This window comes from Gordionus sp. m RMFG-2023, chromosome 2, assembly GCF_954871325.1.
Source record: "Gordionus sp. m RMFG-2023 chromosome 2, tfGorSpeb1-WG-v2, whole genome shotgun sequence".
Classification (NCBI taxonomy): Eukaryota; Metazoa; Nematomorpha; class Gordioida; order Chordodea; family Parachordodidae; genus Gordionus; species Gordionus sp. m RMFG-2023.
The window spans coordinates 10949238-10966928 of record NC_088776.1 but is presented as its reverse complement, the minus strand read 5'-3'; the positions used below and the strand labels follow the sequence as shown (position 1 = coordinate 10966928).

Genomic DNA, 17691 nt, shown 5'->3' with positions numbered 1-17691 from the left:
ATTAAACTTTTAGAACAATATTAGATGAAATAGAAAATGATGACGAGACATCCGGGTATTACATCAATGAAAGCCATTATGAGACATAATATATGGTAGGAACAATTAGATAAAGATGTCGGAAAACTAGTAAAGTGTTCTTCACTTAAAAAAACGATTGGTACAATAAAAAAAAGAAATATTGTTATTGATCATTTAATTATTTATAATTTTTCTTTAGGTTGTTTTTGAACAAAAATTTTAAATTTCTTTAACCTGCCCGCCCATTGTTTAAATTTTTTAACCCTCCCCCACCCACCCAGGCCCATAGTTCCCACCCGACTGCCCATTCTCGAAAATTTTTTATTCGAGTGGGCGGGCGGGTCGAAACCCCGCCCAATGCAGACCTCTAATATGATCTGCCTAAAATAAGATCGATTATACCATGAAAGAGTGATAAAATTGGTTTTATCCATTATAATCAACATCTAACTAAATGATGAAATTACCCCAGTCCTCGAAATTGAAATTTTACATTACTAATTCATAGAGTTGTTAAAGTAGCACACTTTTGGTATATCTAATAGCGTGCTATTTTAAAAAAAGAGAAGTTGATAAAATTTGATGGTGCCAGCTAAAGTTAGAGTATAATGTTATTTTTCATCATAGATATTTGAAAAATTTTGAAAATAATAAATTTTGAAAAAATGCATTTTTTTAGATAATTCTTATCAGTTTGCATGTAAAAAAATTATAATCGGATCTTAAAAATAGAACCTATATTATTTTTTATGAACTGATATTGTTATGGTCTGGATCCTTGGTCATAATCCTCATTTTTTATAAAAAAACCAAACAAGTTCCTTTTTTTAAAAATAGAAGAAAAAATTAATAAAATTTTTTTAATTGTCGAGTTTCCTACATAATAGTCATCTCTAAATAAGGTCTCATTTCATTTATAGTAAGCACGATTTTATCAAGTGATGAGAAATTAATTTGTAATTTACAAAAGCATGCCAATAATAGATAATTTATAAATACGGAGAGATATGATGAAACGCGGGAGCTGTTTACCTATATTTCAAAAAGTATTATAGCTGTGACATATCAGCTGTGATTTCGCTAGCAATAAATTCTGCGTCACTTGAGGTGTGAATCGTGCTTACTATAAACGAGGCGTAACGAATTATCTTATTTAAAAATATAATTTTAAGTATTACGTACAAATATATATTATTAATCATCACGTGACAGGTATATATATTCTTTATTTACAGTACACTATATTTATCAAAATGTGTGCATGAAATCAATATATCTTATTTTATTCAATTTCTTTTATCGTTTCAAGAGTATCAGGAGTATTGCTCATCTTATCCTCGCGATCTTTTTGAATAAGAGGCACGCCAAACATAAAAGCATAATGATGTATTTCCATTTTATTAAGAAATAAGCGTATAGACGTCGGTGCTAGCCAGGCACTAAAATTCAAGATTATTTCTCTATATTTTTTATTTACAATTTTAAATAAAATATTTCACAATGCAAAATAATCCAAAAGTTATTTTTGCATATCTGTCTCTTTTTATATTAGAAAATCAGAATTAATACACATAAAATGTTGATAATTAATGAAGCAAACTTAATTTTTTTGTTCACTTCCACATTGGTCATTTCGGACTCCGTCAAAGTTTTTGAATTGTATTGCAATACTAAACATATACTACCTAATCCTAAAAAATTTTTTTAAATCGTATAAGAATGCAATTCAGTATATAAATATCTACCCATATCTTTGGTTTGTTTACGCGTATCTTCACTTAATTCTTCCATTTTCACGTTTTCGTGAGTTATCAATTTGATAAAATCGAAAAATTTTATATAGATTTTACGAGCTCCAATATAGTTACTGGTTAATGAAATACCCTTGATTTAAAATATTATATATATATAAAATAGAAAACGAAAAAGTATATTATTTAGAACAGGAATTTTAATATAATCTTTTAATTTTTTTTTTAAAAATACTAAATTTATTCTATCTAAAGAAAGTGATGAAGGTTTTTGAATAAAATTTTATATGAAATATGGTCAATTAACTACCATTAACAAGTATTATAACTTTTATTCATTCATTATCAAATTTATTTCTAAACATTTCTAATTTATGTGAATAACACTGGAGATTCAGATTAGTATTCTTATCAATTTTCAAAAAATGGTTAATAAGATCAAAAATGACTAAAAATTAGATGATCGAAATTATTAAAAATAAAATCCTCTATCTTTAATTATCTTTATTCATAAAGATTAGTCAGAAATAATTTGCCCTTTTAGTCCTAAATTTTACAGTATAAGCAAATAAGAAAAGTTTTAAATTATGATTTCATCTAGAAAATTTTATTATGTATGAAAATTACAAAAGATAAATATTTTTTTAAAAAATCTATGTTATTATTTTTTAGGTAAAATTTGGTGTTCTTCAAAAATTTTGTAAAATTTTTCAAACTCTGCAAAAAACGTTTATAAAAAAAATTCTTTACATCTTGACAGAGTCGATAAGGGTGATCGCATTTCAATGATCGATTATAAGCTAATATCCTTACTCCAGTATTAATAATTTTCAGCCTATCCATATTTAATAGAATGATTTGACGCACGGTAGGGTGGACAAAGTAAAGATTATGTTTTATGGTTTCGTTTTCATTTTCCTCACGAATAACGGTATTACCACCGTTTAGATTGTCATCGGGATTAAGAATAGGTTTGGAAGTGGGAATGGCTTTATCTTCGCTGCGGTAACTCACATTTTGGACGGGAAAGAGAGGAGAAAAATCGAAGAACTTTCTAAGTTTAAAAAAAGAAATAACATATAAGAAATTATGACAATTAAATTAAGCTAATATAAATGAGTAAATAACGCAAAAAAAAAGAAATTAGATTGTGTCCTGACTCGTCATATTTCAGCGTAGCCCACAAACAGATATTGAACTAAGACATCCTATTTTTGGTTTGTTTTAAGTTTGGGCATTATAATATATGTTATTTATATATATTTTTTTTCGATAAAATAACTGATCTTTTGACGTAAATTCTAAATAGCATCTTTCTTTTTTTAGACTGTTTAGATGAAACAATAAAGAAGACTAAACAGATGACTGTTTAGAAATAAGAGAACCAAGACACGGGATTAGATCCTGTAATCACATTTTTATTACAAAAAAATCATATTATTATTTGTGCAAATGGGTTTTGTCTATATACACTAGTAATATAATAAATATATCGTAATCTGATAAATGGCTTTTAAGTTTAATCATAAATTAGAGATGAATAGTATTAGTCGGAAATAATAAATAAATCACCTTATATCGTCCCAAAGAGCATTGCCGTTCTGTTTCATAAACAAAAACGGATTTTCTTTGTAACAATGTTTATTGTGAGAAGATTTTCGCGAAAATTTTTGGGTAGTTACCTTCTCCTCAACGATCCCTATATTATCACCATTGGCATATAACTTAGTTTCCAATGTGCTTTCGTCGTTAAGAGAATTTTCGTTCGATGTTGAAATGATTTCGCCTTCTTTCCCAACTTGATTTTCAAAATAATCGGCTTTAAAAAATTCAAATATTTTTTATTAGTAAATTAAAAATAGTTATAATCATTTAATTTTATACGCGATTTTTCTGTCATAACATTGTTAGAAAGTATTTTGATGATACAATCAATGTACATGTTGGATATTTTTTTATATTACTCTCAATTCATTTTATTATATTGATTTCATTTAAAAAAAAGGTAAAAAATATAGGTTATCTAAATATAACATTGTGAATAAGTAACATTGATTAAGATATCAATCAGCATAAGTTATTTTTCAAGATTGTTAATTATATTTAAAGCTCAATTCGTCATTTATTTTTAAAAATATTTTTGTTAAAAATTAAAAAAAATATATAATTTTCAAATTAAAACAAATATCTTGAAGCCGAAATGTAATGATATTACAGACAAATTTGTTACTGTGAAATACCCCGAAATTGATAATATATAACATAAATAAATTATTTGATGAATCCGCTGGTTAATAAATAATATTCATCAAAAATTGAATATAGTCATGAAGAAAGCGAATTATATATTTTTTTATATTCCAAATCTCACAATAATGTGCAAATTAATATTCTCATGTCTTCAAATATAACTGTGTAGCAATGTATATTCAGTTTAGTGCTAAACAATTTTCTGAATATAGAAAAATTTACTTTTAAATCTATAATTTAATTTTTTTGAAAAATTAAATTTTGAAAATACAATATTTAAAAATGTAATTTTCCTCATTTTTACGATGTTCGACTCCAAATAATTTTGAAAAAAATCTGGCAATTCTGCTCTGCCCATAATTAATGTATAAAAAAAGTTGATTTTTTTTAAAATTAAAACTCAAAGAAACCTAAAATAATGTCCTTTTCGGGAAAATGCAGATCCCGAACACGCCACTGATGATTTCCGAAAGTAGAATGTATTTTCGATTGATTAAGCCAGGGCATATTTTTGTTCTTTCTAATAAGCGTCACGAAAAACCCTCCACTGTTTTGAAGGTGAGGATATATTCTGATACTTAATGTATTTAATTAATTTGTATTAGAACAATAAATGGATTGATATACAAGATTTTTGAAAAAAAAAATACATATAATAAATTTAAGATTAGTATTCTATCATAAAATTAATCTCATAAAAAAAAATAAAAACATGTCCAAAAGAAAATACGATTTTATGTGTACAAATAAAAATCAATGATTTATATCGAGCAATATTTTTTTTAAATTGAATTGATTTAAAATCATATTTGGCACCTAAATTTATATATACAACATTTAAAAATAAATTATTAATCAAAATTTATAATGTAAATAAAAACACGGATCTAAAATTTATTTTAATATGACAAACAATTTTTTTTAGCTATATTGCAAATTTGAATATCAATTTCATATATCCATCTAATTATTTTAAAGCTAAGTAATTGCAGTTAATTATTATTATTTATTTTACATATAACAAGCTAAATGAAGATATAAAAATAACATTATTAAATAAAAGTGATATGAATTTCTCAACTCAATGAGCCTCTAATGTAATACGCTAAAAATTAAATCGATTTCTTTTATTTATTAATCCCTCCGTATATTATTATAACAACACATAACATAATTTACCATTTTTTAAGTTGATCCGATATTGGTATATCATTTGGAGGAAACAAAGTTTCTTTTAACTGATCTTGCATATTCACAGGCACGTCTTTAAAAGTATCGTAAAATACTCCATTTTTGGACATAACCTGGAGGATACAAATTAAAAATTTTAGAAAAATGTATCGATTAATCTGAAATTAAAAATTTGGAAAAAAAAATTAAATAAGATTTATTTATTTTTTTGATAGTTCAAAGGATTGTCTACTTTCCAATCAGTCAAACCGGGGACGTATAACAACCCAGATAACTTTTCCGACGCGTCGATGATTTCTATCGCGTCTGTATAAATTTTGAAATGTATGTGAAAGAGACTAATGGCATAATAACGATTCATTTATTAAAATGAATTTTGAAGCGTCGAAGACTACAAATCAGCTGGTAACGCGTCATTTTTGTTTCTCATATAAGAATTTTTATAAATAAATGAATTTTTTTTTCTACAAAGTAACAAAATAGCGTGTCACCAACTGATTTATATTGAAACAAATATTATAATAAATTAATCGTCATTATGAGGTGTTATTATATCATTGGGAGAGGCATAATATATATTGATAAAAAAAATACAAGAGATAAAAAATTTGTTAATTTTTATGTTTTTCCCTAATTGATAGTGCAATCATAGACTCAAAAAATTACTTTAGAAATTACTAATATTATATTATAAAAATATTTTAACCTTAAATTGTTATTGAGAAGATATAAAAAATAAATATATTATTTTAGTAAATCGAAACAAAAAAGTTTTAAGCCGCTTACCCTGGGCTTCCTTCAACATGGAGCTTATAACAGCTTCATTTTCGACGGGATTGAGAGAACAAGTTGAATAAACCAAATACCCCCCTATTTTCAGAAGCTCTAGACCTCTTTTCAATATTCTTAGTTGTAATCTTGGGTAGACAAGATTTGTTTTTTAAAATAAACATTTAATATTACCCAAACAAAAAAGTGAAGATATCTAATTGAATTTAGAATATAATGCTAACTTGATTAAATATTTTTAATTATTTGCTCATTAAAATCTGGAAATAAAACCCCATAAACATAATAGATATAATATTATATCAATAATATATTAAAATAAATATTAACTGGTGTATGCTGTTAGCTTGTGTGGAAGTCCATTTTGACCATATCAAAGGATTTTTGCGCAATGTACCGTCTCCCCTGTGAAATTATATTTTAGACATATAATTTCTCAAAGAAATAAAACTTAAAATAAATTATAGTCCAAATCAATTACTTATAATAAAACTTTCAAGTAAGACGATATAATAAAATGACGCCTACCTTTTTAGAGGTGTCAACCAATAGATATATCGTCACATCCTTATAAAAGCTTTAAGGTAAATTAATTTTATTATTTACGTGCAAGGAACGTCGCAAAGAATCCTATCGTAAGCCAGGTTGGTGTACATCAAGGGCCCTTGATTTTTCCCCTCCTCGTTTGAAAGGGTAGTTACTTGATGAGATTTGTCATCCTTCTCATTACTTTCACCCTTTTTAGTATCCACTTTATCAGCACAATTGTTAGATAAATATCTTAAGTTGGGCATGAAACAGGCATCCTGATTAACTATCAAAAGGTTGGGGCATCGGAGCCGCTTGGTCTGATGAACCAGCAGATAGCAACGTTTGCTATCAGAATCATTGGCAACTACAAACCCTTTTGCGAAGTGGGCCTGGTCATCGGTGATAGAATCTTGAGGGGATTTAGTATCTACATTTTTATTTGGTTCGTCGGGGAAGGTATAGAAAAATTTATGATTCAGGTGGAAATATCAGTAAAAAAATTTTAGCTTTCACTATTTTTTATCTTTATTGGAAAAAAATTCTAAAAATTTCAGAAATTTGATAACATTTACTTATAATAGCAAAGCACATTTTTAAAATTTATGTTAGTGGGAGCTGAACCAAAATGTTCCAGCCGTATTTACAACCAAACCAGAAAGAAATTTGACAACAGATAAAGGTAACATGCTTACTTAATAAACAATAAAGCGTTTATGATTTAAGGAAATTGAATATGTCGTTTTCCTTTAAATAAATGTATTAGCAATATATTTATTGTTTCGCGATAATAACATAACGCAAATATATTCGCGGTAGAAAATATTTTATAAAGGGTTCGCGATAAAGTTTCGCTAAAATGTATTCACTATAAAGTATTCGCGGTTAAGATTTAACGTAAATATATTCGCGAAATTGGTTTCACGATATTATCTTCACTATAAAATTCCTTTGCGGTAAATGACATTCATGATAAAAGTTTCGCTGAATTGACCTGATATGTTCGATACATTAATATAAATTAGATTGTCTACGATTATTGCTTATATATTTATGCTAGAATTTATATTATGTTCAAATTCTTATTTATTCTATTTAAAATAATTATTTTTTCTTTGCCTTTTTCAATTTTACATTAATAAAAATGCAAACTTTTACATAAGTGTTTCTTGAGGTTTGATTTGGCATTAAGAATTTCCAAAATTTGGGTCGTCTTTGAACCTGGAGAGGCGCACATGTCAAGGATCTTTTCATGAATAATAAGTTTAATTTTTTTATAAAGAGTGGTGTCTGTTGTAATATTCAATTATTATTATTCAAATTGTGATAATATTCAAACAAAGATAATGTATTATTAAAATTAAGTCTTAGACTTTGCAAATGAGATAAAAACGCGTGATAATTGTAGATTTTTCATACTTTAAGGGTTTAACAATTGGAGTTATTGACTTTTATTTTTTTAGTTATAAATTCCTTAAATTTTAATCCTTTTCTTTTAAAATTTGATTTTTTAACTTTAATTTTATTTTGTTTTCGCTATATAATTATTATTAAAATGATGAATATTGAAAAAATAATAAATTAAGTTTTCATGTGTTTTTATAAAAAAAACAATTTGAATATCAGAATCATAAAAGAACAAAGTACAATTTTACATAAACTTAAACCCTCCCCCCCCCCCACTTAAGATTGATCTTGTCCCTTTTAATCTTTTATCTTGGATTATCCCTTACCGTTGAATCTTCTTCCTGTACCGCTAGTATATTATTATTCAACCCAATTATGGAACACCTCCGCATTACGTGATCACCCCCACAATACTGCATGACATTCTTCTTCTGGCATCCCAATTTCGTTCTCTTCTTTGATTATACAACGAACTTGTTGGTCTTTCTATTATCGTCTCTCCGTACCTAGCTTCTGCTAGGATTTTATTGTTTGATGGTCCAATTAAATGGGGGAAGAGTATAGTAAGGAAGAATATAGTAAGAAAAAAAGGTAGAGGTAAATTGAAGGACAAGAAGGGATATATTCCAGACAAGTTAAACAATTAAGACCTAGATGTGTAGGTTAGGAATAACAACCGGTTTAAAATTGATGATAAACATAATCGATTTATGAATAAACAAGTGACAATTATGAGAATCATAATTTTAAGTATTGATGATAGACATAATTGATTTGTTTTTTTAACAAATCTGCGAGAGTTATGAGAATCGTAATTTTGTGTACAATAGCCTTAATTAATTTGTTTTAACAAGTCTGCGAAAGTTATGAGAATCATAAATTAGTAGAAAGTTAAGAGAATTATAAGTGTTTATGAGAAATAGTCATAATGATTTAGAATTAAGAAGTATATAGTAGAAGTAGTAAGAAATATATTAGATGGCCTCTTAGGCTAGAGTAGGCAACTACATTATAAAGATAGAAATTAGAGTGGTCGATGGTTCAGTGGAAACTCGAAGATGGATAAATGCAGCATGAGAGGAAGTAAAAGCTAGGTACAGAGAGACGATAATAGAAAGACCAACAAGTTGGGTGTATAATCAAAGAAGAGAAATTGGGATGCCAGAAGAAGAATGTCATGCTGGTATTGTGGAGATGATCACTTAATACGGAGGTGCCACAATTGGGTTGAATAATAATATACTAGCGGTACAGGAAGAAGATTCAACGTTAAGGGGTAATCCAGGATAGCGTATTAAAAGGGGCAAGATCAATCACTCCTGTTGTAAGTTTATGTAAAATTGTACTTTGTTCTTTTATGATTATGATATCAAAATTGTTTTTTTATAAAAAGTACATGAAAAGTTAATTTATTATTTTTTCCAATATTCATCATTGTAATAAATGGAAGGTCCCTTAAAGAAAAATAAAATAAAATAATTAAATTAAATATATATATAACCATCACTTTATTGCATAATTATATAGTGAAAACATAATAAAATTAACTTTTCAAGTACTTTTAATAAAAAAAACAATTTGCATATCATAATCATAAAAGAACAAAGTACAATGTTACATATACTTACAAAAATGTCAATAAAGATTTTTACAAGGATCTGATCTTATTTATGAGAGCCATGAAATTTGGCTCGAAAAAGGATGTTTTCTCCTGTTTTTATATCAAAATAAAAAAGATATTGGTTATAAAGACAAGGTGATTCTTATTACTTCTTCATTTAACTTCATAAAAAATAGATTTAAAATTATTATTTTTTTAACTTAAAAATTTAGGTCTGGGCATTGGGCTAAAAATTTTGACAGGGCTATAATGTATGAGCCTGATCATTCGGCTAACGGATTATAACTTTAAACCTGCCTATCTGCATGGATTAGGTGTAACTATTATTTTAAAATTGGAATAGCCCATTTGTTTTTACGTAAAAAAATATTTAAGTTATAAATTATAATTCCTTTTCCATATATGAAATGAACAAATGTTTGTGTTTCGTTACATATATTTTGTCAATTTAAATAAAATTCGAATTTTAGAAGGCTAGCTATACCAAATCTAGAAAAATATATGTAACCTCTCATTCATAATTAGGGGACGAATTCATGGCTTATGCTGTATTTTTGTTTATTTTTTTTAGCCGTGATTTTGCGTTAACTGTGAATGCAGGGTAAGCTTAAAATTCAATAATTTTTTGACAGTCACTAATTATATATATTTGTAGCCCTTCAATCTACTTAATAATTTTTTTTTGAATAGAAATATTCAGTGTTTTTTATTTTTGTAAAATTTGAGAAGATAATTTATTTTAGGTAATGAAACTCCCTGGGAATGTTTATTACATTGATATTTAACTTAATTAAAAAAAACTTTATAAATAATTGTAATGTATTTGCTTTGGTATACTAATATTTATAAAAGATTGTTAAGATAAAATTCTAAGGACTATAAAATGATTTATAATTTGTGACTTAAGAATAAATGATTTAATAAAATCATGATTTGAAATATCTTTTGATCTTTTAAATTTTAACAAAATTTAGATCATCATCATGCCAAGTTTTATTTATTTTAAAGAGGGTCATCCAAAAATCCTATTTTTTGGAGGTAAATAATATTAATAATGTTAAAAATCGAGAATAATGCTAAATATAATTCAAATTACTATATGGTGCGAGTGAATATCCATTAGCTGAACTGGAATTAGGCTAACAGCTTCTTGCCTATTGAAGTGACCCTAATTAATAAATTAAATATAAAAAAAATACAAATAAATAATTCAATTTTTATAATATTAAAAAAAAACAAATTATCGAATATAAAATATTTAAAAATAAGATATATATATGTTATATAAAAAAGTAAAAATAGTGCCCTATTATAATTGAAAAATGGAATTTTTTTTAAAAAATACTACTAAGAACTGTGTGGATAGAAAGTAGGGTTGAATTCATAACCCTATGTTTTGTTTCAAGTAAAAAAAAATTCCTTCGAATCAGCAGAGATAGCTGATATTCCCCTATTATTTTTATAGAGGAAAGTTGGATTCATGCTCAAAAGTAGCCAAGAACATAAATAACAATATTTAGTTTGAGTGTTCAGCCAATGAGACAGTTTTCCTTCATGTTTGATTGGGCCAATGTATCTATGCAGGTAAAGTCCCACATGATAAGGGCAATTAGATTAAATTATAATAAAATCATAAGCATTTTAGGGTAGTATCTAGACCAATTCGCAAATTTTAACACATTTATAATTAAATTCTTTATTAATCTTATACGAAATAATTAGTGTTGTTAAACAGTTCAATTTTTAAAAAAGGCAAATCCAATATTTTAGTCAAAAAAATTACACAAGCCTCAAGATTTTGTAAACAGATGTTCAAACTTTCTACCTTCTATGAGCAAGCTGTTTATTAATACTACAACTAATAGAAAGTTATGAAAATAATATAGATAATATGAAGAAAATATTTCAAACTCAATAACATAAAATATCTCATCATTTTCTAAAAACATTATTTGCTTTGCCTCTACCAATTACTACTTGAACAACTGAACATTTTAAGTATATTAAAGCATGATAAAAACTATCTTATATCAATAATATGTGATGAGTGATTGTAATCATAATACATGGTCAGTACCCTGGTCCCATATCTTCAATTAAAAAATGAGTAAAAATAGCAAAATTCCCATAAAAATCTGGATTACAATTAGCATTTATAATATTTTGGCTATAGTTAGTATATTTTTAGAGTGGCAATGAATAAATCAATGATTTGAATGATAATCAATAAATTATATTATACTATATTATATATAATACAAATTATAATTTTAATAAAATAGAGCTTATTAAATTTACAAAATTTTTTAAATTAAAATTTCTCTATTTTAATATAAAATGCTTTTTCACCATAAGGGAAAAATTTATTTGCGTTACCCCTGTTTGTAGCTAGATCTGCCCTCGATTTAGTTCCAAATATTATTTAATTTTGCCTTTAGCTATGCTTATATATTTTAAAAATTGATGGCATATTTGTAGAATTTTAAAAGGAAATTATATAGCCTTTAAATATCAAACTTAATAACAAGTATTGAAAAATTTATAAATATACAATTTCAGTTTCAGCAACAAGAATTTTATGGAAATTTGAAAATTCTTCAGATTTTCTAATATTTTTTCGAGAAGCTGATATTTGCCATGCTTCACTCAGTGTATACCTTATAAAAAATTAATTAAGAAAGATTTATAAAATTTTTTTAAAACCATTCTAGCTTTGTGAAAATTTCCATCTGTTCATTTTCAATTTTTTTAATAAATTTTTCTTTCAATTGTTCCCAAATCAATTTTGCCTCACTGTACAAATAAAATTTATATATATAGTAATATGTCTTATGGATAATCAAGTTTATAAGGCATTTTAGTTGAAAAACTTAAATATTAAAAATTATTTAACAATACAAGAAAAATATTGTAATATAGAAGTCATTACAAATCATTTGCAGTTAAATGAAACGTTGCTAATAAATCTGATTGTGCACTTTGAATAAAATTCAGCCATTCATCATCTTTAAAATTTAAATTTTTCTAAATATTAAATATAAAATATGACGAAAAAAATATTATACTTTATAATATTCATCAAAAGATTTGTTTTCTTTAAGAATCTCATTAAATTTTTCGTATCTTTTCTTATTATTTGAGAAATTTCGTTTACATTTTCTTTTGCCCATCACGTTTTTGAAAACGCACTTTTAAAAGTTAAATTTAAAGGTTTTCTGTTTTTATCAGACAGAGCACAATTAGGAAAGTTTTTTAATATTAATTCCGAATTAAAAATAAGATATTATCATTTCGATTTTAAATTTTACATGATACGTAATATATAGCCCTTTTGCGCCCTGTCGTTGGAAGTTAAACAGAGCTACGCTAGGTTTTCCTCATTTCCATATGATTGGAACAAATTTTTGGGTAAAAAGTAAAAATGAGGAGCCCTCTACAAATTTGTCAGCAAGTCACAGGTATTTGTATGCGCAAAATTTTGAAAAATGTTGCCTAAACGTCTATAGGCTTAATAAAAAAAACAGGGCAAAAAAAGGAGCTGATGTCCAAGAACTACAGTATAATTTAATTAGTTTAATGGTAGGGGATGGATAATTTTAAGTTTAATATATCTTTCTGTGAGTATTAGTTAATTAAAAAGAAATTTGGAAAATTAGTATATTTAAATACTTTAATTGAAAGAATTTTTTATTTTCATAAAAAATTAAGATAATTAATATCATGAAAATAAGAATTTAATATATTGCATCATTGAATTCCATATCTTATATAAATTTGTTTTATATTTGATAATAATATTGTTTTTTGTTTGATCGAGCAAGATTTTGGATAGTGAGCTTTCATTGTATCACTCTTTGATATGAAATAATTTTTTGATAGATTTCTTGCAGTTATTTAGTTTAGTAAATTTTTTCCTAGATATAATTATATCACATCTTTTGTAGTTTTATAGTACCATGTGATTTTTACTTTGTTTACAGATTTCCTTTGTATGTATAAATAAACCATGTTATGTCATCATGTACTAGATTGTGATCAGATTTTCTTTGTGGGCTAGAATCTAAATTTTGCCTTTTATTAATGCTAAGAATATTGGCGTGTGATATAGCGGTTTCCAAAGATTGGTATTTGAGATGATTTTTGGATAGAAGATAGCATTTTGATTCGGAGGCAATTACTAATAAAGGATTGGAGACGTCTATTTTCTGTTTTATTTATGTCCCATAAGTCGCCTTCATAGATTAATATAGGAATTATTTGAAGATATGTAGTCTGGTAACTACCGAAATCTCTTTTGTTTTTTATATTTTCATGAAAGGCGCAACTAGCTTTTTTTGTATTCTTGTTTTCATTTCTCCTTTGCAACTACCTGTATTATCAAGAGTGACTACTAAGTACTTAATTTTGTCTGCTATTTTTATTTCATTATTTTCAACAATTAAATTTTGAAGCGGTGGCGCTTTTGGGGAGGCGAGAATAACTACTTTGATATATCGTTACTCCACCTCTATGGCTCAAGGTTTCTAATAGGTAGAGTAATAAGTTTTTGGTTTCTTCTATGAGATCATAACGATAAGGATATTATGTTATTTTCTTAATCTCGTTTGATCCTATATCTATTAGATCGTCCAAACACAGACCATCTTTTATGATTTTATTTATTATGATATATAAAAAAAGAAGCGATATCTAACCTTGTTTTACACCTTTTTTTGAATATTTATTATTGATTTTGAAGCATGCAAACAGTTTAAAATTGTGATTTTTTAAAATAGTGAGTAGGATTCTATGCTACATTCTGACAGAGTTGCTCATAGAGTTTCATGGTTAACATTGTAAAAGGCTCTACTGAAATACGAAAGCAAAGTATGAGGGTATTTTGGCAGCATTTTTGCTTAATTATTTTTAGGGCTAATATTGGCTGCAGTATAATTTTGTTTGGTCTGTACGCGTATATGTATTTGAGAAGAAGGTGAGGTGTGGATGATATGATTTTATTTTTTAAGGTCCATAAAAAATTTTTGAAAGGCAGGATATGAGGGCTACAGCTCGGTAATCTGTAAATTTTTGTGGGTTTTTGATTTTATAGAAATTATATAGGAAAAATTTGTTCCATTCCACTAGAGTATTTTCGCTCTTCCATATTTTATAGAAGAGGGCTAATTGGAAGAAAGATATTGTAATAGGTGCAATTTTTAGATATTCCGCTGAGATATTATTCATCCTTGAGCTTTGTTTTTGCGTAGTTTATGACTATATTTGATATTTCATTTATGGAGAAATCAGATGGGGGGGGGGCGAGGTTTGAATTTATATTAGTTGGTAGAGTTGCTTTCCGTGAGTCGAAGACCCTCTTATAATAATCAAGACATAATGTCATTTGTTCATCCTGGTCAATGATTATTTTTCCGTTTCCTAAAACGATAGAAGGTAGTTTTCTATAACTGCAAGGTTTACAGAAATATTTTAATCTTTTATAAATTCTATTTTCTTTCATGTCTTTATCGATCTGGGTCCTATTTTTACTATGTAAATCAGTCTACCACTCCGTAATAATCTTTGCATGTTTTTCTATAAGTAGCTCTTCGAGCCATTATTCGCTCTTAAATAAATAAATTAAAAAAAAATAATAATAAAAATTTTCCCGAGTAACCCTGAACCGTGACTTTTTTGAATATCTAACTTTCTCCACTTCTAACATTTTTAAGAGAACCGCAAATTTAATTTAACTATTTTTTTATAAATGTAGAGCGCTACTGTAATAACAGATTAGTTGATTGAATTATTTAATGACATTAATGATAAATATGGTTATTAAATAAAGTATAATAAATAATACATTAAATATTGTAGCAACTAGGAATTTACTATATGATTATATATATTTGTGATGATTATAATAATTTGTAAGGTTAAATACCTAACACCTATTGCATCTATTATATTTTGGATATCCAATTTAAAACAACTTCTAGAACTATGTCGAAATCTGGATCTTCGTGCCGCTAATACTTTTTTGAACACCCCGACGTCAGAGAAATATACTTATTATAGCCCTTCATACAATCATGATCTCAAATTGGCTATTTCATTTGTTCTAGTTCGACTCTTGGATAAAAAATATTAATGTACTCCATCAAGTTATGTAAAATTCTGACCACAAACTTCTTATTTGTTACATAATGATTGATCCAAAAATGGCATAAGAGAAAAAAGAAATGGGGAAATTAAATAGAAAGATATCCAAGATATACATTGAGGCTCTAGGAGATCAAAATAGTTTTCTAAATGAATGATGACTGCTGTGAAGAAATTTTTAAAGAAAATATATCTAATACTCTATTGATGTTTAGTTTCTAAATAACTTTTATCTAGTTCCAAATTAACTATATCTTGCCTATAATTTTGTAGTTTATGATGTTATTTTTCATCCGTAGTATAAAATTCATCATGACTAGGGACAATATAGCCCCAAATAGAGTAGATAAAGGGATATAAATTGATTATTAGTTAGAAATAAACAATGAGAAGCAAATGAAACTTAAAAATAAATTTTTCCGATTACAAAGTGAAATTAAAATATAACGTAGGATATCCTATTACGCCATTATATATCTTTTACTGATTACATAATTTTTACTAAATATTTTAAAATTACTACAATACCTAAACAGAAAATTCAACAAATTAAATAATAGCTATTTTGTAACTTCTTTTACTGTTTATAAAGATACTTACAATACCTAAACGCAAATTTTAACTAATTAAATAATAAGTATTTTGTATTTGGAAGAAATAGACAAATTGGATGGGGGGTAGTTCCCCTCATTTTAATAATATGTATGGTTTTATTTATATGAATGTACATGGATAAATAAATGTGATATGTGAAAGAATCAAATATTTAATAATTATAATCACTTAAATATTTGTAATAGGGCCGTAACCACAGGCGGGGAGAGGGGGAGGTTGAATTTGGGGTTAACCCTTTTCTCAAAAAATTTATTCCCCAAAGATAATTTTATTACATAAATTTACAATAATTTATATCTAAAAACTATAAAACATTACGCTGAATATTTGTTAATTCATATTTTAATAAATTGATACATTAAACTAATATATTTTTTAGTCTTAATTATGGAAGAAGAAAGTTGCCAAAATATAAATTAATTCAAACTTTCAACCACAAAAAAAAATAGATTTTAAGATATGAAATTGTTAAAATATTAGATTTCTTTATTTCATATTCAAGGTCCAAATATTTAATAGAGAAGCATAAGTGTAAGGAGCTCAACTTTAAAAACAGGATTATTTTTAAAGGAAACATTTATAAAATTACCTTTAAAATTTTCAGGAGGTTCTCCAGAGACGCTACTGATAATAGATACAAGTTTTCAATGATTTAAAAATAATATTCAACCATAGTACTGGCCATTACAAATGTGTTTTCTAATGATCATTTCATCTATTCAGTTACAATTGCCAATTAGATCTTGCTTATAAATCCTTTATTTTATCAGAATTTTGTATAAAAATCTTGTAAAACATTTTGAGCAGGTGCAAAATTAGAGAAATACAAATTTAGCATCACGAGATTTTTTGATTAGTTTATCACTTACGTATATTGTGGCTTCCATTTATTTATCTTTGGTCAAGACGTTGATTATATAGTTGGCATTTCTAAAATTTGAGAATGAATTTTGCTTTAAAAGCATTTGAATGTTTTTCATATTATAATCATTAAATTTAATTTTAAAAATATTATTAAATATAATAGAAAAGAATTCTCGAAAACACTTTTACTTGATAAATTTCGGGCTGTTTTTAAAAGGAATTTACGTTTAAAACTATCTTTTAAAAAAAATTTAAATCGCACCAAAAAATATAATATATTATTTTCTTCAATTTCATATTCGAATATTCTTCGATTCCTTGATAGGAAACGAAACATAAAAAAATAAATAGAAAGAATTAGTTGTATATAAATTTAATATAACCAAATGGTAACGGTGAAACTTTGAAATATTATTTTTTATTCGAATAATAATATCATACAAATATGTTCATATATAATATAAACTTCATCGCATATAATATACCCTATAAAGAATTTATTATTAAGTTTTCTTT

The 17691-nt window shown here is 26.1% G+C and overlaps 1 protein-coding gene across 6 annotated transcripts; it reads right to left on the bottom strand.

Annotated features, from left to right (window-relative positions):
- Window positions 1-1238: 1238 nt before the first annotated feature.
- Window positions 1239-17050, bottom strand: LOC135925522 (RNA cytosine-C(5)-methyltransferase NSUN2-like). 6 transcript variants are annotated; one of them, XM_065460895.1, is made up of 19 exons: window positions 16982-17036; window positions 16901-16935; window positions 12624-12746; window positions 12488-12582; window positions 12262-12351; window positions 12110-12215; window positions 10655-10726; window positions 7683-7776; window positions 6609-6960; window positions 6333-6407; window positions 6000-6130; window positions 5446-5519; window positions 5202-5326; window positions 4433-4599; window positions 3345-3591; window positions 2523-2826; window positions 1767-1905; window positions 1622-1712; window positions 1239-1481 (listed from the first exon to the last, which is right to left on the bottom strand). In XM_065460895.1, the coding sequence occupies exons 1-19, from the start codon at window positions 17019-17021 to the stop codon at window positions 1304-1306; spliced, it is 2538 nt and encodes an 845-aa protein (XP_065316967.1). In that variant the 5' UTR covers window positions 17022-17036; the 3' UTR covers window positions 1239-1303. The 6 variants fall into 6 exon arrangements, with proteins under 6 accessions (XP_065316967.1, XP_065316969.1, XP_065316968.1 ...); XM_065460897.1 differs by having other exon boundaries at window positions 1239-1460; XM_065460896.1 differs by having other exon boundaries at window positions 7689-7776.
- Between the last annotated feature and the right edge of the window lie 641 nt (window positions 17051-17691).